General features: G+C 45.8%; 1 protein-coding gene, 1 long non-coding RNA gene and 1 pseudogene across 3 annotated transcripts; 1 reads left to right on the top strand and 2 right to left on the bottom strand.

Annotated features, from left to right (window-relative positions):
• Positions 1-12,860: 12,860 nt before the first annotated feature.
• LOC120692424 lies at positions 12,861-15,324 on the bottom strand. 2 transcript variants are annotated; one of them, XR_005682621.1, is made up of 4 exons: positions 15,018-15,317; positions 13,738-14,219; positions 13,372-13,653; positions 12,861-13,295 (listed from the first exon to the last, which is right to left on the bottom strand). It is a non-coding gene; the product is annotated as an uncharacterized LOC120692424 (long non-coding RNA). The 2 variants fall into 2 exon arrangements; XR_005682620.1 differs by having other exon boundaries at positions 13,738-15,324.
• Position 15,325: 1 nt separating this feature from the next.
• Positions 15,326-17,944, top strand: LOC120687734 (annotated as a pseudogene).
• Positions 17,945-18,945: 1,001 nt separating this feature from the next.
• On the bottom strand, positions 18,946-22,800 carry LOC120690195 (E3 ubiquitin-protein ligase RHF2A-like). The gene is made up of 9 exons (XM_039972767.1): positions 22,589-22,800; positions 22,176-22,365; positions 22,047-22,093; positions 20,525-20,587; positions 20,343-20,442; positions 19,886-20,226; positions 19,685-19,792; positions 19,345-19,602; positions 18,946-19,256 (listed from the first exon to the last, which is right to left on the bottom strand). Exons 2-8 carry the CDS (start codon positions 22,305-22,307, stop codon positions 19,392-19,394), a joined length of 1,002 nt encoding a protein of 333 aa, XP_039828701.1. The 5' UTR covers positions 22,308-22,365; positions 22,589-22,800; the 3' UTR covers positions 18,946-19,256; positions 19,345-19,391.
• Positions 22,801-23,292: the final 492 nt, after the last annotated feature.

Raw genomic sequence — 23,292 nt, 5'->3', positions numbered from 1 at the left:
TGTTAGTCTCTGGTGGGGTTGGAACTCTTAACTGCGGACGGTCCGCCACTGGGGCGCGGACGGTCCGCCAGGGCTTAACGGCTAGTTCTGACATGCATTAAATGCACTCTGACTCACTGGTTTATAACGGCGGACAGTCCGGTTTTTGAATCGCGGACGGTCCGCGACTTCGCAGAAAAGAGTGTAACGGCTAGTTTTTGGAGGGATGTCTATATATACCCAATGCCCGGCCATTGGGTGACTCTCTTGGCCATTTGGATAGCATTCTTGACACATTAGAGCTAAGGCATCCCTCTCACACACACACTTGCTTAGAGATTGCATTTTTAAGAGTGTGAGAGCTTCCTAGTGCATTGCATCAAGAGTTTGAGCTTTGTGGCATTAGGGAAACTTCAAGCAAGCGTCATCAACTTGTTACTCTTGGGAGTTGCCGCTCCCTAGACGGCTTGGAGAAGTGGATTTCGTGGAGCACCTCCAAGGAGATTGTTGAGGAGCCCCGATTTCGGTTGTGAGAGGTCTTGTGCTCACCTCACCGGAGTGGTGAAGAGCAACTCTAGTGGAATCGAGGTGTGGAGCGGTTCCTTGATTCAAGCCGGCTCAAGATCAAGAGGTTCTTGATAGAGGAGCGGTTGATTCTTGGAATCCACCTCAACGTGGATTAGGGGTGACCGGCAAGTCATCGACACCACGGGATATATTCTTGTGTCAAGCTCGGTTACTACTCTTGCTCTCTTTTATTCTTGTCTTTACTTTGAGCAATTTACTTTACTAGAGCTTAATTCGTGTCTTGTCACCCTAGGTTGCAAACCCATCTAGAGATTGTAATAGCTTGACATAGGGCTTTCCTTTGTTACTAATTAAATTTCTCTAGTGTTGTTGGGTTTAGTTTTTAAACCGCCTATTCACCCCCCCTCTAGTCGGTGTTCTTGATCCTACAAGTGGTACCAGAGCTAAGTACTCCATTAATTAAGGATTTAACCATCTTGGAGTAGAACAATGACTAGTGATCATGGGATTCATGTTGGGAAGCCACCGTTCTTTGATGGGAATAATTATGATTATTGGAAGACTAGGATGTCGGCTCATCTCAAAGCCATGAGTAGAAAGCTATGGAGAGTAGTAAATGATGGATATGTCATTTTGGACCCAAAGAGTTTGACACCCCTAGATGAGGAAAATGAGACACTAAATGATCAAGGGGTTAATGTGCTCTTTAGTGCTCTTGATGTAAATGAATTCAATAGAGTCAAGAGCCTCACCAATGCAAATGACATATGGAAGAAGCTCATGGAAATTCATGAGGGTACATCAACGGTGAAGGAGGCCAAGCTATACTTGCTTAAAGGAAATTTTAGTGAATTCACCATGAAGAAGGATGAGAGCATAGCCGAGATGTTCAACCGGCTAAATGACATTGTAAATGATCTCAAGGGACTTGGATTTGAGGTACCGGATGGGGATTTCAACCACAAGTTTCTTAGATGTCTTCCGGAAAGATATGACACAATTGTGACCTTACTTGTAAGGTCAAATGTGAAGACCGCAACTCCCACACAAATATTGGGAGAAATTCTCACCCATGACATGTTCAAGAAATCTCAAGATGAAGCTCATGGTGGAGAAATTGATATGAAAAAGAAAAGTGTGGCATTCAAAGCTCAAGATAGCAAAAATGAAGAAGAAAGTGGATGCCAAGAAGAAGAATCGGATGAGGAGATGGCTCTTTTTGTCAAGAGATTCAATAGAATGATGAGCAAGAAGAGCTTTGGCAAGAGAGGTCAATCATCAAGAAAAAATCCTTTTGTGGACAAGACTTGCTTTAATTGTGGTGAAGTAGGTCATATCATTGTCAATTGTCCAAACAAGAAAAAGGACAAGAAAAATGATGAAAAGAAGAAGAAGAAGTTCATCAAGAAGAAAAAGAATGGCCAAGCTTATTTTGTTGAATGGGATTCCGATGCAAGCTCCGATGATGATGATGATGATGATGACAAGCCATCCAAGGGAGTTGCCGGGATCGCCATCAAGGAGGCTCCATCACTCTTCTCTACACCACATTGTCTTATGGCAAAGGGTGGTGCAAAGGTACAACAAGATGATGAACTTGATGAACTTTCATATGATGATCTTGTTGAAATGCTTAATGATGCCGATGAATTCATGACAAAGGAAAAGGCTAAGTTGAGGGACTTGAAGTTGAAGTTTACTTCTCTTCAAGATTCCTATGAGGAGCTAAAGACTTCTCATGAGAATCTCAAAGAAACTCATGAGAAGCTTGAGGAAGCTCACAATACCTTGCTTAGTCATGAAAGAAAAGCAACATTGAGCATTGGTGTTAGTTGTGATTTAATTGATGATAAATCTTGTGGCTCTAGCTCTACTAGTTCTTTGTGCACCAACCTAGACAACTCATATTGCAATAAATCTCTCATTATGGAAAATGATTTGTTAAAGAAAGAGGTTACTTGCTTGACTAATGATTTGAGAAAATGCTATGATAGTAGAGCAAAATTTAATCATTGTTGGGCAAGCCAAAAGTTCACCTTGAACAAGCAAGGGTTTGGATATATTCCTAAGAAAGGGAAGAAGGCTTTTGTGCAAACCAAAACTACCTTTGTGAAGAGTAGTGGCAAGCCATATTGTGAAAAATGCAAGAAGGTTGGCCATGTTGAGAAGAATTGCACCAACAAGAAAGTCATATCCTTTGATTCAAGTTACATGCTTATGAAAAATTCAAATGGCAATGTTAGTGCAAAATTTGTTGGGATACCTATAAATGGTGCTAAAAAGAATGCCATTTGGGTGCCAAAAGTCTTGGTCACTAATGTGGTCACTAACGCTCAAGGACCCAAGAAAGTTTGGGTACCTAAAAGAGTTACTTCCTCTTTATAGGTGAATTACAAGTCCGGAGGAAGACATTGGGTGCTTGATAGTGGATGCACTCAACATATGACCGGAGATCAAATGATGTTTTCCTCTCTAGATGAGAATGTGGGTGGCTATAGTGACATCATTTTTGGTGACAATAGCCGGGGCAAAGTCAAAGGAGTTGGTACAATTCCTATCTCAAGCAATCATTCTCTCTCAAATGTATTGTTAGTTGATTCTCTCAAGTTTAATCTCTTAGCGGTCACTCAACTTTGTGATTTTGGATATAAGTGTAGTTTCACTAAAGATGATGTTGTAGTGACTAGCTTGGATGGAAAAGATCACATCTTTACGGGATTTAGACATGAGGATGTATATCTTGTGGATTTTGCAACTAAAGAGGCAAATTTGTCCACTTGCTTATTCACTCAATCATCTTTGGGTTGGTTATGGCATAGAAGGCTTGGTCATGTTGGCATGAAACAACTCAACCGACTTTTGAAGCATGATTTAGTAGTTGGCTTGAAGAATGTGAAGTTTGATAAAGATAAGCTTTGTAGTGCATGTCAAGCCGGAAAGCAAGTTGCAAATACTCATCCCACTAAGAGTGTCATGTCAACCGAGAGACCTTTGGAATTATTGCACATGGATTTATTTGGTCCTACAACTTATAGAAGTATTGGTGGAAATTGCTATTGTCTTGTGGTAGTAGATGATTACTCAAGATATACATGGGTTTTCTTTCTTCATGACAAGGCCGATACATATGACACTTTCAAGAAATTCTTTACAAGGGCCGAAAATGAATTTGAGCTTAAGGTGAAGAAAGTAAGGAGTGACAATGGAAGTGAGTTTAGAAACACAAGAGTTGAGGAATGGTGTGATGAGAAAGGAATCAAGCATGAATTCTCAACCAAGTACACTCCGGAACAAAATGGTCTTGTTGAGAGGAAAAATAGAACCTTGATTGATATGGCAAGATCAATGCTCTCCGAGTATAATGTTTCGGACAGTTTTTGGGCCGAAGCAATCAACACGGCTTGTCATGCCTCAAATAGATTGTATTGCCATAGATTTCATAACAAGACCCCATATGAGTTGCTCATTGGAAGGAAGCCAAATATATCATATTTTAGAGTGTTCGGTTGCAAATGCTATATTCTCAAGAAGGGAACTCGGTTATCAAAGTTTCAAAGCAAATGTGATGAGGGTTTTCTTCTTGGATATTCATCTAGTAGCAAGGCTTATCGGGTCTACAACAAAACACATGGCATTGTTGAAGAAGCATATGATGTTGAGTTTGATGAAACCAATGGGTCTCACAATGAACAAGAAAATCTTGATGATGTGAGAAGTGATGGTTTGAGAAATGCAATGAAAAATATGTCAATTGGTGATGTTAGACCAAGAGAAGAAGATGAAGATGAAGTTGGTCCTTCTATCTCTATTAGAGTTAATCCTTCAACTTCTATCTCAAATGATCAAGCACAACAAAATATACAAGATTCAAGTAATGATAATTCTCAAGTACAAGATCAAGTTGGTTCATCTAGTGCACCTTCTTCATCAACTCAAGAACCCATTATCCCTCAAAGAATTCTTCATGTTCTTGCAAAGGATCATCCGGTGGATCAAATCATGGGTGATATTAGTAAGGGTGTCCAAACTCGATCTCGCATTGCTTCATTTTGTGAACATTATTCTTTTGTATCTTTTCTTGAACCTAACCGTGTAGATGAAGCATTGAGAGATCCGGATTGGGTGAATGCTATGCATGAAAAATTAAATAATTTCACCCGGAATCAAGTTTGGGATTTAGTTGAGAGGCCCAAGAATTATAATGTTATTGGCACTAAATGGGTCTTTAGAAACAAGCAAAATGAAGATGGAATGGTTGTGAGGAACAAGGCAAGATTGGTCGCTCAAGGCTTCACTCAAGTCGAAGGTTTGGATTTCGGTGAAACTTTTGCTCCCGTTGCTAGATTAGAAGCTATTAGAATTTTATTAGCTTATGCTTGCTCTCACAACATTAAACTTTTTCAAATGGATGTGAAAAGTGCTTTCTTGAATGGCAAAATTAGTGAACTTGTTTTTGTTGAGCAACCTCCCGGTTTTGAAGATCCCAAGAAGCCAAATCATGTATACAAGCTCTCTAAAGCTCTTTATGGTCTTAAGCAAGCTCCACGAGCTTGGTATGAAAGATTGAGGGATTTTCTTATCTCTAAGGGCTTCAAAATTGGTAAGGTTGATACTACCTTGTTCACTAAAGATATTGGTAAAGACTTGTTTGTTTGTCAAATTTACGTCGATGATATTATCTTTGGTTCAACTAACCCAAGTTTTTGTGAGGAATTTGGTGAAATGATGTCTAGGGAATTTGAGATGTCCATGATTGGTGAATTGAGTTTCTTTCTTGGACTTCAAATCAAGCAACTCAAGGAAGGCACCTTTGTGTGTCAATCAAAATATGTGAAGGATATCTTGAAGAAATTTGGAATGGAAGATGCAAAACCAATCAAGACTCCTATGGCCACAAACGGGCATCTCGACCTAGATGAGGGAGGTAACCCGGTTGACCAAAAGCTTTACCGTTCTATGATTGGTAGTTTGCTTTATTTGACCGCATCTAGGCCCGACATCATGTTTAGTGTTTGCATGTGTGCACGATTTCAAGCCGCACCTAGAGAATGTCATTTGACCGCCGTCAAGAGGATCTTGAGATACTTGAAATATTCTCCTAATATTGGCTTATGGTATCCCAAGGGTGCTCATTTTGATTTGGTTGGATTCTCGGATTCGGATTATGCGGGGTGCAAGGTTGATAGGAAGAGCACTTCCGGTGGTTGTCAATTTCTTGGAAGATCTCTTGTATCATGGTCATCAAAGAAGCAAAATTCCGTGGCTCTTTCAACCGCCGAAGCGGAATATATCTCGGCCGGAAGTTGTTGTGCTCAATTATTATGGATGAAGCAAACTCTTCTAGATTATGGTGTGAAATTTGATGAAATTCTCTTGTTGTGTGATAATGAAAGTGCCGTGAAGATTGCCTCTAATCCGGTTCAACATTCAAGAACCAAGCATATTGATATCCGCCATCATTTTCTAAGAGATCATGTGAACAAGGGTGATATCAAGATTGATGGTATTGGCACGGATGATCAATTAGCCGATATTTTTACCAACCCTTTGGATGAATCTCGGTTTTGCAAGTTGAGAAATGAGTTAAATATCATTGACTTCTCAAATGTGGCTTGAAAACTAGCACATGTGGCATATGGTTCTTTCATGCACTTCTTGTTTCATTTTTATGAATTTTTGAGGTATTTTTGAGCCATTTATGAGTTTTCATGATTCTACTCGATTTATTTTTGAATTCTTGTTGAAACTTGCTCATATAAGTCGTTTGAAGGTTTTCATGCAATATTTGAGATTTTTGGATTTTTGTAAGAGCAATGATCCCAAATTGGAGTTGGAATTGAGAAAATTGGCAGAATTCAGACTTGTCAGATTTTTGGTAGCGCGGACGGTCCGCGGGTAATAGGCGGACAGTCCGCCGTTAATTGGACTTGTTCACCAGAAGCTCTGCAGAGAAGTTGTCAATCGCAGAAATTCATTGCGGACAGTCCGCAAAAGGACCGCGGACGGTCCGCGCAGGTTGGGCAGAGGAAGTTCAGTCAGTTGCAGTAAAAAATTTCAAAGGCGGACGGTCCGCCAAAGGACAGCGGACAGTCCGCGACTGGACAGAATTGTGGGGTCGGCCAGACTTGACTTATATTGGGTGTCCCCCTCACCTCCCCCACCAAACCGAACACATACTCCAAAAGTGTCTCTCTCTTTCTCTCTCAAGCACGTGGGGAAGACGACAAGGTCAAGCCCTTTTGGAGTGGTTCCCGGACGGTCCGAGCACATCCCCGGACTCTTCTCAAGATAGTGCATCATGTCCTCGCGGTATTTCAATGAATCCCTAACTCTTGTTCTTGGATTTCTTTATTGGAAAGAGTTAGGGTTAGATGCTCCGATCTATTTTTTGGCCATGGATTCTTGAAAATACTTGGGGGATCTTATTCCTAGTGATGAGGAGATACTATAGTTTAATTTTGGTTGGTGGATTTGAATCAAAACTCAAAATGTGGATGAATCAAAGATGAGGGCGATTTTGTGTTCCTGCGCAGAACAGATGGGTCGCGGACAGTCCGCCTGCTGGACGCGGACAGTCCGCCGTGGTAGTTCATGAACCGCGGACGGTCCGCGTTCAGAAGGGCAGACGGTCCGCTAGTATCAGATTTTCAGATCAGTGCTGAATTGAGTTATCATTAAGGATTCATTCTATTGCTTTAGTAATTGTTCTTATGGTTAAATCTTGATCTCAGGCCACCCCGGAAGATCATCAAGGTAGCTTCTAAAATCAAGAAGGCTATGTCTTCCAAAAGACAAAGAGACAGTGATGACTCGGATGATGTGGACTATGCTCCAAATGTCAGTGAGATGGCTGCAGCTTCTTCAGTAGGAGATGCAGGTGATGAGTCTTCAGAGGAAGAGACTGAAGGGGTTGATGATGATATTACAGATTTAATGGGGCTAGATCTACCTAGCCGTCAGTGGACTGCAGAGAGCTATGCCAATGCAAGAGCAGTGGATCAATTCAGCTTACCTCGTGACACCAACATTCTTTTCTTCAAAACCGAGGTACAAAAAGATGTTTACTTTGGTCATCTAGTTAAGAAAAATGTATTCAAACATCAGACCATTGACATAGGCTACATGAGACAACAACAAGTCATGACTGATCTAGTAGATAGATTTCAGCAAATGGGGTTAGCAAATTTTCTGCAGCATAGGTGTGATTGGAATGAAACTGTGATACGCCAGTTCTATGCCACCCTAGAGATCAACATGGTTGAGGAAACTTTTAGGTGGACAACTGGGAAAAGAACCTATGGTGCTACATTTGCACAGTTTGCTGAAGCAAATGAATTGGATTATAATCTCATCACTAGTGAGCAAAGTATGAATATTGTGTTAGAAAACCCTCTAGATGAGAATGACTATCCCATGTTCTATGAGCCTGCACATCTTGGAATTGCTAGAACTTTTGGGGGCACTCAGGGTCTGAGGCATCATCCTGCAGTGATCAATAAGATTGCTAGAGTCACATTCATGCCTAAGAGTGGCAACAAGGACAAGATTAGAGGACACTATTGGAATGTGATATCTCATGTCATGAATGGAAATAGAATCAATGTCATTGCTCTTATCATGGATCAGCTTGCAGACTTGAGGCTTAACATGGAGATGAACTTGTACTTTGCTCCATACATTATGTCCATCATCAAGGTTAAGACTAGCTTCAGAGGGTTATGTGAAAGCAAGCACACTCCTTTCAGGCCATTCAAGAATGACAATGCTTTTCTCTTGAGGCCTTTGACTCCCTTCCCTAGAGATGATATGGATGCCGAAGCACAGGGGCAAGATGATAGTGATGATGATGCTCATATGGGAGCAGCTGCAGCTCAGCATGCCATGCCACCACCGCATCCTCCAGCACAGCAGCAGTGGGCTCCTCCAGCTGGCTACTTTGATCCATACTTTGCATCCATGCAGGAAAGCATGTCCTCTCAGATTGCGGGGTTGGCTAGTCAGATGCAGAATCAAATGAACCTCAACTTTCAGAACATGCAGCAGCAGATTTTCCAGCCCATGATGACTCAGATGCAGGGATTTCATGAGAGCTTACACTCAGATATAGCAGCCCTTGACTCACGTTTTGAGGATTTGCCCTCCTCTGAGCAGTTTGAGCAGCTTGAGCAGAGACAGGAGCAGCTAGAGCAGCGCTTTGATGCTTTCAGCACAGCCTTCACAGGGTTTTCTGATCATTTCTACTCAGTGTTTCCAGCTCCAGTGCCGCCTCCAGAGTTCTATCCGCACCAGCCGTTCTACCCACCGCCACCTCCTCCACCAGCCGTTTGACTTTCTTGGCAATTGATGCCAAAGGGGGAGAAGGAGCTTTGGAGTGCCTGGATCTAGGGGGAGCTCATGGACTTCTTATGGAGATCATTCGTTTTCAGCTTCCGCTTGCCTCACATGTTTTATATATTTGTGTCTTTCATGAACTCTATTTGAGACTTGTGTTTGGATTTGAACCTTGGTTTGTAATGTGTGATGAACTATGTTAGTTTGCGCTACTCTTATCTATTTATGTTCATCTTGTGGTTGTGAGGTCGTGCTAACCATGCTAAACTTTCATATCATATATCTATTGTATCTTGTATGCCTCGATTTCCACTTGTAGGGAAAACTCTGTCAAAATTCTCAAATATATATATGTGCTCTTGGTATTCATGAAAATTTATATGCACATATCAAGGGGGAGTTCTCTCTACTCATCGAACTTGGTGAATTTATTCATACCATATTCTGAAATTTTCAAGAAAATGAGTAAGTTCTTCCAAAGTTCAATTCCAAGTCCACCTTATGCCTAGTGTATAAAGTTGACTTGAAAACTTTTATCACTCCAAAATTTAGTGTTGTCATCAATTACCAAAAAGGGGGAGATTGAAAGCATCTAGGCCCCTAATTCTAGTTTTGGTAATTAATGACAACGGTTTGTGGATTAACGATTTCATTTGAGAAGATGAGTATAGGTTGATTCACGGATGAAAGACATTTGGTTGTGAACGTATGGAGTTTTGGAGATGATGAGTAAAGCTCGGGCTCAAGGCAAAGGTATAAAATAGGGCTTTTACATTTTACCGGTCACAAGGCGTTTAGTGGATGAAAAGTGACCGGATTTGTTGGATAGTTAGCCGTACTATCAAGAGGGGTTGTGTACTCATGCTTGACGGGTCTTTAGTGCCATTTTGCTCAAAATGTCTAGTTGCATGCATGAGGGCTAACGGCGTTTTGAAAAGTTTTGAAATAGACTAAGTTCGAGCTCACTGAGTAACGGCGGACAGTCCGCACCTGAGGGGCGGACAGTCCGCGCCCGTTCCAGAGAGCTTGCAGAGGCTCTGGTGGGCTGGCGGACTGTCCGGCCCAGAGGGGCGGACAGTCCGCGATCGTTCCAGAGAGCTTGCAGAGGCTCTGGTGGGCTGGCGGACAGTCCGGCCCAGGTGGGCGGACGGTCCGCTACTGTATTTCATTTTTTACCAGAAAGGGTGTCTCTCTGGTGTGGGCTTCAAAGTTAAACTGCGGACGGTCCGCTCCTGAGGCGCGGACGGTCCGCAGGCTAATCTCAAAGTTGTTCCAGAGATGATGTTAGTCTCTGGTGGGGTTGGAACTCTTAACTGCGGACGGTCCGCCACTGGGGCGCGGACGGTCCGCCAGGGCTTAACGGCTAGTTCTGACATGCATTAAATGCACTCTGACTCACTGGTTTATAACGGCGGACAGTCCGGTTTTTGAATCGCGGACGGTCCGCGACTTCGCAGAAAAGAGTGTAACGGCTAGTTTTTGGAGGGATGTCTATATATACCCAATGCCCGGCCATTGGGTGACTCTCTTGGCCATTTGGATAGCATTCTTGACACATTAGAGCTAAGGCATCCCTCTCTCACACACACTTGCTTAGAGATTGCATTTTTAAGAGTGTGAGAGCTTCCTAGTGCATTGCATCAAGAGTTTGAGCTTTGTGGCATTAGGGAAACTTCAAGCAAGCGTCATCAACTTGTTACTCTTGGGAGTTGCCGCTCCCTAGACGGCTTGGAGAAGTGGATTTCGTGGAGCACCTCCAAGGAGATTGTTGAGGAGCCCCGATTTCGGTTGTGAGAGGTCTTGTGCTCACCTCACCGGAGTGGTGAAGAGCAACTCTAGTGGAATCGAGGTGTGGAGCGGTTCCTTGATTCAAGCCGGCTCAAGATCAAGAGGTTCTTGATAGAGGAGCGGTTGATTCTTGGAATCCACCTCAACGTGGATTAGGGGTGACCGGCAAGTCATCGACACCACGGGATATATTCTTGTGTCAAGCTCGGTTACTACTCTTGCTCTCTTTTATTCTTGTCTTTACTTTGAGCAATTTACTTTACTAGAGCTTAATTCGTGTCTTGTCACCCTAGGTTGCAAACCCATCTAGAGATTGTAATAGCTTGACATAGGGCTTTCCTTTGTTACTAATTAAATTTCTCTAGTGTTGTTGGGTTTAGTTTTTAAACCGCCTATTCACCCCCCCTCTAGTCGGTGTTCTTGATCCTACACTTGCCAATCGTGATAGAGGTGAATCAAATCATCACATTGCTGAAAAAAAATTAAATACGTGCCACATCTTTCCTAATTTGAGAAAAAAAGCCCGACGGAAACGTGTACGCTGAAGTTCCTGCTCTGGTCACGCTGTTCCTCGGACTTGCTTACCAACGACGCCTGCTCGGGGGGCTCTCGCGAAGTCTCCCGTCGCTACAGTTGAGAGAGGCGGAAAGCGGGTGCCTTGTCCTCCCACCGGCGAGACCGCCGTTCTCCTCCGCCTCCGGTGGCCTTCTGGGCCTCGGAGGTGAGGGGAACGTGTGGATCTCTGTCCGGTGGTGTAGAGTAGGTCCCTTTAGGGTTAGGGTTTGTCTTCCCGGCAGCGTTTGCAAGGTGGAGGCGGCGCGGCCATGGTGGAATAAGGTACTCCGACCCTTTCTCCACTTCGCTATCGCTTGCTCCGGTGATGGCGACGGGGTTGTGAGGCTTGAGCTCGCTGGATCTGGAGACCGAGTTGGAGCTCCGGTTCCCGTCAGCTCGTGTACAGGAGTCTGCTCCTCGACGTTTCAACCATGTATGGTTTGGGGGTCGGCGGAGTTTTACAGAGGGCTGGCTGTTGGGTTGCTGGGTGTGTGGTGGTTGGTCCGCTTTTTGTTTCCTGCTTCTCGCCGGCAGAAGAGGTGGATCCATGGTGGGAGGAGCTTGGGGGTGTGTCCCCAGCCGATGTGCTTCCGTGATTCGATTCTGTTGCGGCTCGTGCAAAAGCCTTCGTGCGATGGAGCTCCTTCTCACCTGGGCTGCGAGGTCCTTGTCGTCTTTACCCTGCTCTGTCGATGGCCATGGCGGTGTCCGACGGCGGCGAGCGACGACTTTGGCAAGCACAAAAGATCTTCTGGGCTTGTTTGTATTTTTCTGTTCTTGCAAGGTCTTTTGTGTAAGATGGTGTGGACAGCTGTCCCCTCTGTACTCTTCGAGTAGGTGCCTGTATTGGTTCAGTAATGTGTACAACTTTGATATAGTATAATACAGGTCCCGTATGCTTCTTGCATACGTTTATCAAAAAAACGACGCCTGCTCGAGTCTGAACTGGTGCGCACGTAGTTGGGTTGCCTCCTTCGAAGCCAAGCCAATGCGCTACTGCCACCTTGTACGCTTGCATAGGTGGTGGCGACCAGAACCAACCGACGGACTGGTCCCTAGTCCCCATCACCCAAAGTTTCGGCCTGCGCATATGTATAAATAAATAATAAATAAATATGTAAATCTATATCGTCGAACCAAACGGAGGCCTGCGGGAGCCTCTGGCCTCTTCCGCCTGTACCGCCTGTACGATTGCAACGCGTGTACGGTGTACCTCTTGTGGCGAGGAGATAGAAAAAAAGGTCACCGCCTGAGGCATGGCGCGTGGCAAAACCGTCGTGCTTTGGACAAGGTCGCGTTCTTCGTACGCAAGAGGTAGCTCGAGCGTCCTTGCCTAGCGATTTTTTCCCGCATCGCATGCTCACCGGCTCACCGCCACCGCCTGGCCCACCTCCCCCCCTTCCTTGCTATCCTGTCTTCTTCTCTGTCCATGTCCTGGAAGGCGCGGCAATGGATGTACAAGGTTCTAATTGTATTTGAGTGTATCCGTTTTAAAAACACGTCAATTCAAGCAAAAAGAAAAGGAAAAGGCAAAGACAGCCGGTATGAAACAGTCTTATACTAACCATAACGTTGGCCTAATGGCCAGTTATTCAGATCGGCAAAGGCTAAAAAAAAATGTATCAGTTGAGTAAATTGTAAAAAGTTATGTGATTACAAAGCATAGACAAAATATTATGTAGAAAATGAAATAGTAGCATCTCGTGTTGGCAAGCAAGAGGTTTTAACATATTACAACCTTCTTTGTGACAATACAATTGAATGCTCACTTCAACAGCATAGTTTCTGCATAATGCAAATGACATCTTTCACCTCTTTAAAATCTAATCATATATAAAAGGGTTTCAGTCCGCCACAGCTGCGAAAATCAAACAACCAAGAACTAACAATAGCTCGCATATATGGTGGAAGGTAGAGATGAATAAGTTTCACTGTAGGGCTTCTTCATACAATTCCCGTATACGACTGCTCCATGCAATTCCTGTATGTGCCTTCATGTTCTTTTATCAACAGATGACAACCTATAGAGTCAGCAGCTTGAGCAGGACCTTGAGCACATCGAGCATCTGTAGCTTCTTGCCTCCTTGTAAAACAATGTCTTAAAATTCAGTTACCTAATCATCAGTTTTTTTATGAGTAACCACATTATACTTCACATAGGTTCATACCTAGAACCCTGAAACTGAATACCTAGGAGGCAACAACATACCTGAAGTCCGGACTGTTGACTCCTATCTATGCTCTCGTCTCCCATCCCAGCAACAATGACCAAACAAAAACAAAGAAAATTAAATATGAAGCAATATAGGAATGCATTAACTGATAAAATAATTATATTTAAATATGTTGATTAGGTTACCAGATTTGATTAGATAGTGGTGCCGTCAAACTTTTAGAAACACCAGCAACTTACGTCCTAACTTCCATTATATTTTCTGAACACTGCTCCCTAGAAAGGTCTCCAACAAAAACCTAAGAACAGATGCAAACTCTGAGCGCTTGGTGCACATATAAATAGAGACATTACATTAAAATGGTAGATGACTATTCCCGTACATGTTTTGTTGTCAGTGTGTAGAAGAATAAACCATGCTGAACTGGACATCTCTGCTTATCCAAGAAAGAAATTATAATTTTGTGTGAACCACAACGCTTGTGAGGTATACAAATATATAATACAAAGTATTGCAGGGCATTGAACTGAAACCTCCTAAGCAAATAATCGTAGGAGATCGAGCAAATAGTCCTCATGATGGTATTTTTCAAGGCAAAAATACTATGTTTAGGCAATTAAATTAATGGTAGAAAAAAGTTTCTCAATGGTAGAAAAGAAATGTTGGAAGAAATTATACGAATAATGGTGAACATATAACAATGTAATCAGCTATATTGTAGGATGATAGAAATAAATCATATCTGACATATTTATATAGCCATTTAACATGCATATGGGATTTGGCCTTTCATGTTTCATTTGCTTGCTCCACCAACACCATCTCTGAATTGAGTCCTTCATACAGTTTGGATTTCAGTGCAACCTGACATACAAAATACTAAAAATTTAAGTTCAAAAAAAGTCACTTTATCACCGGAGAAGGGAAAGTGCTTAACAGCAATATAAAGTGTAGAAAATGCAGCATCAATATTAGGCAGCCTGTTAGGCACTTGGCATGGAGCAAAACAAAAAAAAGCAGAACAAAAAAGATTGCATTCTCGACACTCGACATGGAGAGAGAGAGAGTTGTCTCCAAGTTTGGCTTCCCCACAGACCCAGGCCAGCGGCGGCAGCCCCCAACTCCGGCGAGGGCGGCCACGGCGGCCGGCTGCTGCAGTGCTTCGCCGGCCATCGGCTCGGGGAGCACCAGCACAACTGCAGTAAGAGTCCATGGGCCCCAGCCGAGCCTCAGGACCCGAAGCAGGGAGCTCCGCGGTGGCCCCCTCGGCCACAGTGGCGCGCTGCGTTCCGGCCGCTCCGGCCATGGAACGACTTCAAAAACTGCTTATACCTCTCCTATGCACCTCCTCACATCCCGTAGACCACACAACACTGATCCCCACAGCCACAATGGCCTTGCTCACCGGCGTGCTTGACGGCTCGGCTCGGCGGCGCCCGAGAAGGAAGAACACAGCGAGAAGGTGACTGCAGTGAAAGTTTAGCTCACAAGCGACTCAAATGGGTTGTCGAGGTGCTGTGCATGACGTATGTGAAAAGGAATTGAAAAAAGAGTGAATGACGGCGAGGAATTTTTGGCCGGAGAAGGAGCTCGGCAAAAGGTGAAACAACTGACGCGGAGGAGATGAATGATCAGGGGAAGAGTTTTATGCTAATTTCTCACCAATCTTTCCACTACCAGGCCGTTAACCACGGGAGCGTGTGCCCGCACTCTTGGCCCGTGGGCAGTCCGGGTGGCTGACGCGTGTTGTCGTGTTCATCCTCGCCGTGGCCGACCGCGCCGCGCGCACCGTGCTGGTGCCGGTGTCATGCGTAAGGGCGCCCGGCGCGGCGGCGATGGGGCAAGAGACGTCGTGCGATGGAGATGCTGTTGAAGTGAGGGCGAGGCTAACCAGGCGGAGCCAATTTGGTCGGCGGACAAGCACGACGCGTCGGCCTCCCGCAGTCCTCAGCGTGGGATTTTGTTCACAGCGCTTAAGATGGACGCAACCCACCGATAGCCGCCAGCTAGGTGCAGATGGCGTGTCATATGGATCGCTGGAAGAAAGCGAGAGCATCCAGCGCCTCTGCGCTGCAAGCTCGCCGTGTGGCTTCCACGCCGTCGTGGCCGCGTATCCGGCCGTTCTACAGGCACGTCGGTCGTACGCCGCTGGCGGCAGAAGGGAGGCCCACGCGTCAGACCTGCGCGTCGTTCTTGTGAGCGGATCAAATCGTGTCCACCTCATTCGTCGCATCTTAGCCTCGCCTCGCTGCCGTCGCCTCGCACGCCGTCGCCTCCTCCATCTGGCAGTCGCAGCGCCGTCGCCGGCCCTTCGGCTCGATCCCGTGTCCCTCCTCCCCTGTTGGCACAGAAAGCCGGAGGACGCCCCCAACGCCGCAGCCGAGGGCACCCAGCCTGCGCCCCCCGAGGGATCCGCCGACGCCGCCCCGCCGGCCTCAGGCGCGAAGGCCGCGGAGGCGTTGCTCCCATCGCTCACCATCTGGCCATCGTGCGCCGCCTCGTGCAAATGCTCGCGGCGCCCAGCGTCCTCTCCCAGCGCTACGGAGCCGTCCCGGAGGCCGAGGCCGAGCGCGCCACCGCCGCCGTCCAGGCCGAGGCCTTCGCCGTCGCCTCTGAGTCCGCCGCCGGCGCGTCCCCAGTCTCCGTCAAGGAGGGGATAGAGGTCCTCCAGGCGTAGTACTCCAAGGAGGTCAGCCGCCGCCTCCTTGAGCTCGCCAAGTCCCGGTCCGCCGCCGCCGTCGCGCCGACCGCGGAGGCCAGCGCGCAGGGGACGGAGGAATCATCGGCGACCGTCTCCGGCGCCTGACCGTCGCCTATAGGTGACGGCTGACGGCGCCGACTCGTGCATGGGCGGCGGCGGCTGCGATGGCCTCCAAGGCGGCGCATTCGTGCAGCCATGGGGAGGGCCCTCCTATGCGCGAGCCAGCTGGCGCGGCGGCGCCTCCTCCGTTTTGATCCCGCCATACTTACCACGCCCGAGGACATCTAGCGCTTCCTGCCTCGACGTGGCGATGCTGACGACGCCAAAATGACATCCGCGAGGGCCATCATCAAGGTCGCTGAGGCATCCTGCCAGCTGCTGGCAGGCAGGAGGAAGTTGCCGCTGCCCTGCTTCCTGCTCTGTGCTTGCCGCACGTCAATCTGGCCACGCTTGCGGCTGGCCACGCCAGAGGTAGCACTTTGCCTTCCACCAGTGCTGCCACTCAAGGTATTTGATGAAATGCCAGTTCAAGTTCAAGCTAATAAATTCATTGCACCTTCTTCCAGTATGTACCATATCGCTGAACCAAAAGTATAGTGTAGATTGCTTTACTGAATAATCCTTTCCAAGGATCAAATTGTATTTTGTTTCAGGTGAACACATACCAATAGCGAATTGTAGAATTTGCTTTGCTTTTATCAGCGTTCACCCAGTCACCCATACTGCTATCGTTGGATCAGGTAGCTTAGATAAAAAAAAACTTCTCATTATCTCATAGTTTGTATTCTCATGCCCAGAACATGGATACCTCTGCAGTTTGTATTCATAACTTAATTCACTTCATGTATTTATCAGTTGATAAGAATTTACCATTCTGTTTACTTGTGTTCAACGGCACTGCAAAAAAGATTGGAGGAGTTGTTTCAAACCCTTGCACTCTTACAGGTCTCTTAAAGATGAATTTCATTCTATTTCCGTGACCATAAAAAAAAATTCCGTGAGCATTCTCTTTTGTCATTGCTCGGAAATTGGGAGATTGGTAAGAGGAATGAGCTGCTAGCTACTACAAGGCAAAATCTGTTCTTTCACATGAAGGCACACGATGTACAGATGAGAGATATAGGGTCATTCAGAATATGTTTCAACGTATCAAAAATACATGTTCAGGTTCGAAATGTACTATTGTTACTGCATAGATTTATATATTAATTTGGCTCAAGATCTATGCTAGGTTCTATGAATTCAAACTTACATGCGGACATGCTTGGTAAAATATGCTAATATATTAATCTTAGACTATATATAATCGAACACAAATATAATTGATCACTCATGCCAGTTCCTTCAATTTACATGTATAGGAAAGTTGAGTCTATATGCATTTACACTACTGTTTTTATGGTATGCCAACCCTGAATTTCTTGAGGCTGCTGCCCTGTAGGATGGGCATGTTCCATTTGGTTGCTTTCCACGGCCAACGCCTACTTACGCTCCCTTATAAATCATTGGTCTGACCTCTTTGGGACTTCTTTTCTACATTATCAGTTGTGTTGCGAGAGTAGCTAATCCAGCATGGTATGGTCCAATGCCACCACAAAATGATGTGATTTCCAAGTTGCAGACCTATCTAAACTTGACAACCCACATAGGTATCTGACATCTCTATACCTGAAGACCAATGAACAGGTGGGAGGTGTTTGCGTTTGCATGGCTTGGTCTCAAACTGCCTGATGTGGTTAACTTTTTGTGATGAAGACTCATACTGATCTACTGTGCTACCCGGTCCTTTCTCTACCACACCAATATGCCAGCAATTGCCCGAGGACACTTCTAATATGTAAATTGTATATCACATATAAAATATGTTGTCAGTATGTCTTGATTGCTATGACAGTCAGATCCGGTTCATGCTTTCACTGACTGCGATTTGCGCTACGCTATTACCAATTTGCTTCCTTGTCCGAGGCTGCAAGCCAACGTTAGAAGCACAAAAGCAGCCACTTCGGCAGCATATTGTGGTCTGCTGCGTTCCCCAACTGCTCGCGCAGCGAAGCGCGCCAATCATCCTAGTATACTACGAGAGGAATAAGAACGGCGAGGCCCAGGCCCAGCCGCGGCCAGTCGGTCTCGTCTCCAGCAGTGCCGTGCTGCCGGGTCAGATGCGGCGTAGACCAGTGACGCCGCGACGGCGATCCGTTCGGCGCGAGCAAGAGGAAGCCGCCGGGTCGTTTCGTTACGGGTAGGAGTTGTGTTGATCTGCCACGGCCGGGCACGGGGTCGTGTCCGTCAGTCCGTCACCGCGCCGCGGGGCGACGGGGGAAGCGGCGGTGGCGGTGAGTTCGGGCTCCGCATCTGGGGGCCGGGGGGCTCGCCGATGGGGCCGGTGGTGGTACGAGGGCACGCGACGCCGATGGGGCCGGTGGTGGTACGAGGGCACGCGACGCCGACGCGGGCGGGCAGGCGAGACGGCGAGCGATGAAAGGACACGAAACGAACCGCGCACCTTCATCTTGTCTCCTTTTTGCTTCTTCTTTCTAAAAAAAACTGCCCAGACCGGCTGCTTTTGCTCACTCTTTTTTCCATCTTGACCGACCGGCTTGTTCTTTCAGAGATCATCACTTGGCACCTGTTGCTAAATCTTGGCTCCGTATGTGCTCAGGAGCCATCAGCCCATCACTTGTCGGGTCGGGCTTGCACGTGCGATAGTGTTAACTCTTGGTTAGAGGAATTGGGATGGGCTGGCCACGTGAAGGCCGCATTAATCTGATGCAGTTAAATCTTGATCCAGTGGGTTACAATTTTTAACTCCTCGTTGATGACAAGACTTCATTCCTCCAGTGTGTGTAGCATGTGCACTTCTATTTGTTTGACCAAAGTACCAAGCTGAAAAAAAAAATTCAGACAGCGAGTTTGCCATGAGAAACGATCCATTGGTACAGTATTTTTGTATGGATATGAACAGAAACTGCACCACCAACACTCGTATTGTTACAGTTACAGCCGTCTCATTAGATACATCCTTTGGATATGTTACACAGGGGAAAACGTATTGAAGACTCGAGCAGGAGCACATGTGTTGTTCCTTCCCGTGACCTGGACGCAAGAGCTTCAGCGAACTTCTGAAGCATGGACCTAACAGAGATCATGAAGCATCGCTGGATCCCAGGAGCTCTGAAACAGATGAGGTTTTTCCTTCGGGCCTGAAGCAAGACAAATCTCGAAGCAGTCAGTCTACATTGCTGTATAGTAGAAGTTTTGCTGCACAACAGGAACATGATGAGCACATACCTGTCTTAACAAATAACTATTGTGCCAGTTCTTCCAAGGACATTCCCTCACTGAGAACCGGATCCTGATGCAGAGGTAGCAGAAGGCCCTGTTCCATTTCCATCCCTTGTATCGAGCCGTTCCATCATGCGAGATACTACAGCAATCCCAGCGTTGACCTCCCTCCTTACTTCAGAACCGATATCTGATATGGTGTTGCTCCGAGAAAACCACCTTTCCCTCCAGCCACTTGCACTCTTGGTTATAGAATCCCTGTACCTGCCATTGTTAAGAATGCCCACAGGTAAGATGCACATGCCCATGTTCCATTTGTCATGAGTTTTGAGGGTTTGGAGAGTACTTCATTGAAGCAGACTGCAGACGAGTTCTCAGTGTGTCAGAGAATGACGGTAAATCGGATGGTCCTGCTCTATCTTGATCAACAGGCGTAGATTGCATCCCAGAAATTCTGATCAATCATAACAAACAATTAGCACGAGCAAAGGCTCAATGATAGTGAGGAAAAGCACAAAAGCATAGTATCAACGGATGTAGAAAGTACCTGTTGTTTGATCTACCACTACTATCAGCAGGAGTAGAATAATAGAGCGGTGGATTGATAGCACCCTCTAAACCTCGAGTAGTGCATTCTTGTTCAACAAGAGTAGCTAAGGGGCGACCAGAAACTACAGCAGGGGCTTGTTCATAATCCGCATCTTGGCCTGAGGCTGTGTTGTGCTCGTCTGTTGACAGCACAAGAAATTGTGGGTGACTATTTGCTCCTGATCTGCTGTGGTGCCCATCTCTCCTATGATGCCGGTGTGACCTACGCACTGCAGCTGCAGCAGCCAAGTGCTGAATGATGCGTTCTTCGAGTTCTGCATCATCTGCACCTACAGGAATCTAAAAGTTGAAATGGTGATATTAGTAGAAGTACATGTGACAAGTGTACATTCAGAGCAAAACATTGACAGTTTACCGAAAGCATCCTCAAATGTGAACAAAGAAGCATGCCACACCTCAAAATCTCCCAGCATTGGGTGCCGAAAAAGAGCAGTACTATGTGAACGATTAGCTCGCATGTTCCTCTCTTGTTCAACAGCCTCCAGTAGCTCTTGACTGCAGTACTTCAAAAGTGTGGGTGAGAAATAGACAAGATCTATAGCTCAACAAATAAACATGATAGATGACAAAATTTCACCTCATAGGATCTTTCATGCTGATAGGCTGCCAACACATTGGACATTGGGAGCTTCTCTGGCACCTAGATTGTCATATGAATCAGAACACATTGAAAAACACATGAAATGAAACTGTATGCACGGCAACAATAATAGTAATTTTGGTATATATTGATTGGAGATTGACTTAGTTCAATTCAATCAACCTTACTCAACCAGAACGAAGCATACATGTATTGTTATTGCTTGCATTCTAAATCGACCATATGATGTTATTTTCTGCATTACTTCAATGTCAGAAATCACACACTACATTCAGTTCCACCTCATTTTCAAGGAAACTGTAGCACAAATCCCAAGAATCAGTGACCATAACAAGCTAAGAACGAAACCTCATGCTAAGATCTTCTCCAACAAAACTATGATTCTAGGATGGATGGCACAAACTCAATAAAAACGCTATCGAGCTACAAAATGACTTCCAACTCAGTCAACTAATCATGCAATGAAGCTTAAGCTAGTACCGAAAATCGCTGCAACAATCAACCATCCAGAAGAAAGAAAATGGCTGCATGGGCGTGGATCATGTGTTCTGCAACGTGTTATCATAAGTTCATGCTAAAAGTGAGTCAGGCATATTCATCAGGATTATTCGGTGTTCCCAACTCGTGTGGGCAAGTTCAATTCCATCCCATTTGGTAGACTAGTTGGTTCTGGTTTGTGTTTTTTATTTTGTGGGTGTGCTGGGGGGGGGGGCATGTGGCAATTTGCAAAAGGCTGTTTCCTGCTGAATTGTTCGTGTGCTAACGTGTGGGGAACCTTGACTGCAAACTATGTAAGAGGGTCCTGTTGCAACACATAATGGGACAGGGCCTTGTACCTGGAACTTAAAAAAAAAGACTATTACAGTCAAATTGATGAATGAAAGCGCTATTATGTCACATCAAAGAGAATCTTGATATTTAGAAATATTATATGAAGTCTAATTACAAAAGTAATTACAAAACCTTGGGCTAAACTACGAGACGAATCTAATGAGGTACATTAATCCATGATTAGTGAATGGTTATTGTAGCATCATTGTAGCAAATCATGGATTAATTAGGCTCATTAGATTCGTCTCGCGAATTAGCATCCATCTGTGCAAAAAGTTTTATAAACAGATTTTATTTGATACTCCTAAAGTTTACGTCATAAACTCACATCCAAATAGAAGCTGTTTGGTGTGGTCTTTTCTACTAAATAAGGCCATAGGGATGAAGCGCATAACACAGGGACTGATGTCATAATTTATGCCACAGAAGGCAACATGTTGCAGTGCAAACTGATCGAGAGAATGCAAATTGAGCTAATATAAGCTAGACCAGTCTAACCATGGCCGCACATGGGTCAAAAAGCATAACTGCATAAGGCTCATAACTTGCAGGCAAAAGGGGACAAAGGCAAGGCGTCGCGGGAACTTTAACATTGGAGCTAAGGAGCAAAGGACCATAACTTGCAGCAGGAAGAAAAAGGTAACACATACACATTAGAAAACATTACCATTCAAGAATGCACTGGAGATGGTAGTCATGCTTGCAATTCGTTACCTGCAAAGAATACATCAGCACCAGCAAACCTGAAACAATAAGCGCATCGATCACAAACAACCAAAGCTCAATTTCAACAGACCGTGGAGGGGTTGCTGTCGCAGAAGGCGTCGAGGCAGATGCTGCAGGCGTCGTCGCAGGCGTCCTGCACGCCGCCCTCCACGAACGCCGCCGCCGAGGACAGCTTGCTCTCCATCTTCGCCTTCTCGTCCATCCCCGCCGCGAGGGACCAAACGGACTTCGATTACCTCTTCTCAGAGAGATTCCTGCTCCTGCACACGCGCATTTCTGGTGAAATTCCTGTGGCTAAGGTAAACCAAGAGCTATCAATTGAAAACAAAACACCATCGAGAATCCCCCCAAATTCCACGCGACAGATTTGGCCGAAACGGCAGTAAATGCAGAAGAATCAAGCCAATCTGACCAAAACTGCACCCAAAAACTCCAGAAAACGGGGGATGGGAAACGAATGAGTGTATTCTCTCGGGAGGGTACCTGGCCCCGCTCGCTCAACGGACCGGCACCAAACGCCACGAAAACGATAGAGTTCCTGGTCCTGGTGGAATCGTTCCACTCCGTCGCCGAAGACGAGCCGGCAACGTCGCCCTCGCGCCTGCGCCGGGGGTGTGGGGGTGGGGGTGGTGGGCGATGGCGAGAGGAGACGAGACGGAGACGGGGGGGATTAAACGATTTCTCCTCCGCCCCCGTTCCCTTCGCCTCCCCTCGCGCCAATGACGGGTGGGGCAGACAACCCGTGGGCCAGCCTTATCTAGTGATGTTATTGCTGGGGGTTTGCTAAAATTGAGAGGCGTGCGCACGGGTCTCCCACCGAGGTGCGGGCCCGCGTTTATAATGGCAAGTGGGCCACCACCCGTGACTGTATGTAAGTGTCTTCGGTGATTGGTTGAGCACTAGTTGGGGTAAATTATTTTTGTTGAACAGTTCGTAAACATACACACGCCACATACTACGCACACTTCATGTGTACAAGCAGACCTACAACTACACATAAATATAAAATAGATCAGACCTACAACTACACATAAATATAAAATAGATCATGACTAAATTTTTTGGGGACAAGCCCCGGTGAGACACGAGCGCAGAGACTGAGGCTCGAACGCTCGCTGGCAGTGAGCCATCAGCCGCTCCCTACATTGGGCTATCAGCCCGTTCTCTACTTGGGGCAAATTATTGTG

This window comes from Panicum virgatum, chromosome 9N, assembly GCF_016808335.1.
Source record: "Panicum virgatum strain AP13 chromosome 9N, P.virgatum_v5, whole genome shotgun sequence".
Lineage (NCBI taxonomy): Eukaryota > Viridiplantae > Streptophyta > Magnoliopsida > Poales > Poaceae > Panicum > Panicum virgatum.
Note: the sequence above shows the minus strand (reverse complement) of the source record. Positions and strands in the feature narration are given on the sequence as shown.

Excerpts from the sequence above, each read along its gene's own strand:
- LOC120690195 (XM_039972767.1), bottom strand. The coding sequence starts at position 22,307 with ATGGACGAGAAGGCGAAGATGGAGAGCAAGCTGTCCTCGGCGGCGGCG. Across the intron at positions 22,094-22,175 it reads GCGACAGCAACCCCTCCACG|GTAACGAATTGCAAGCATGA; the intron begins GTCTGTTGAAAT and ends TATTCTTTGCAG. Across the intron at positions 19,603-19,684 it reads CTGCAGTCTGCTTCAATGAA|GTACAGGGATTCTATAACCA; the intron begins GTACTCTCCAAA and ends TAACAATGGCAG.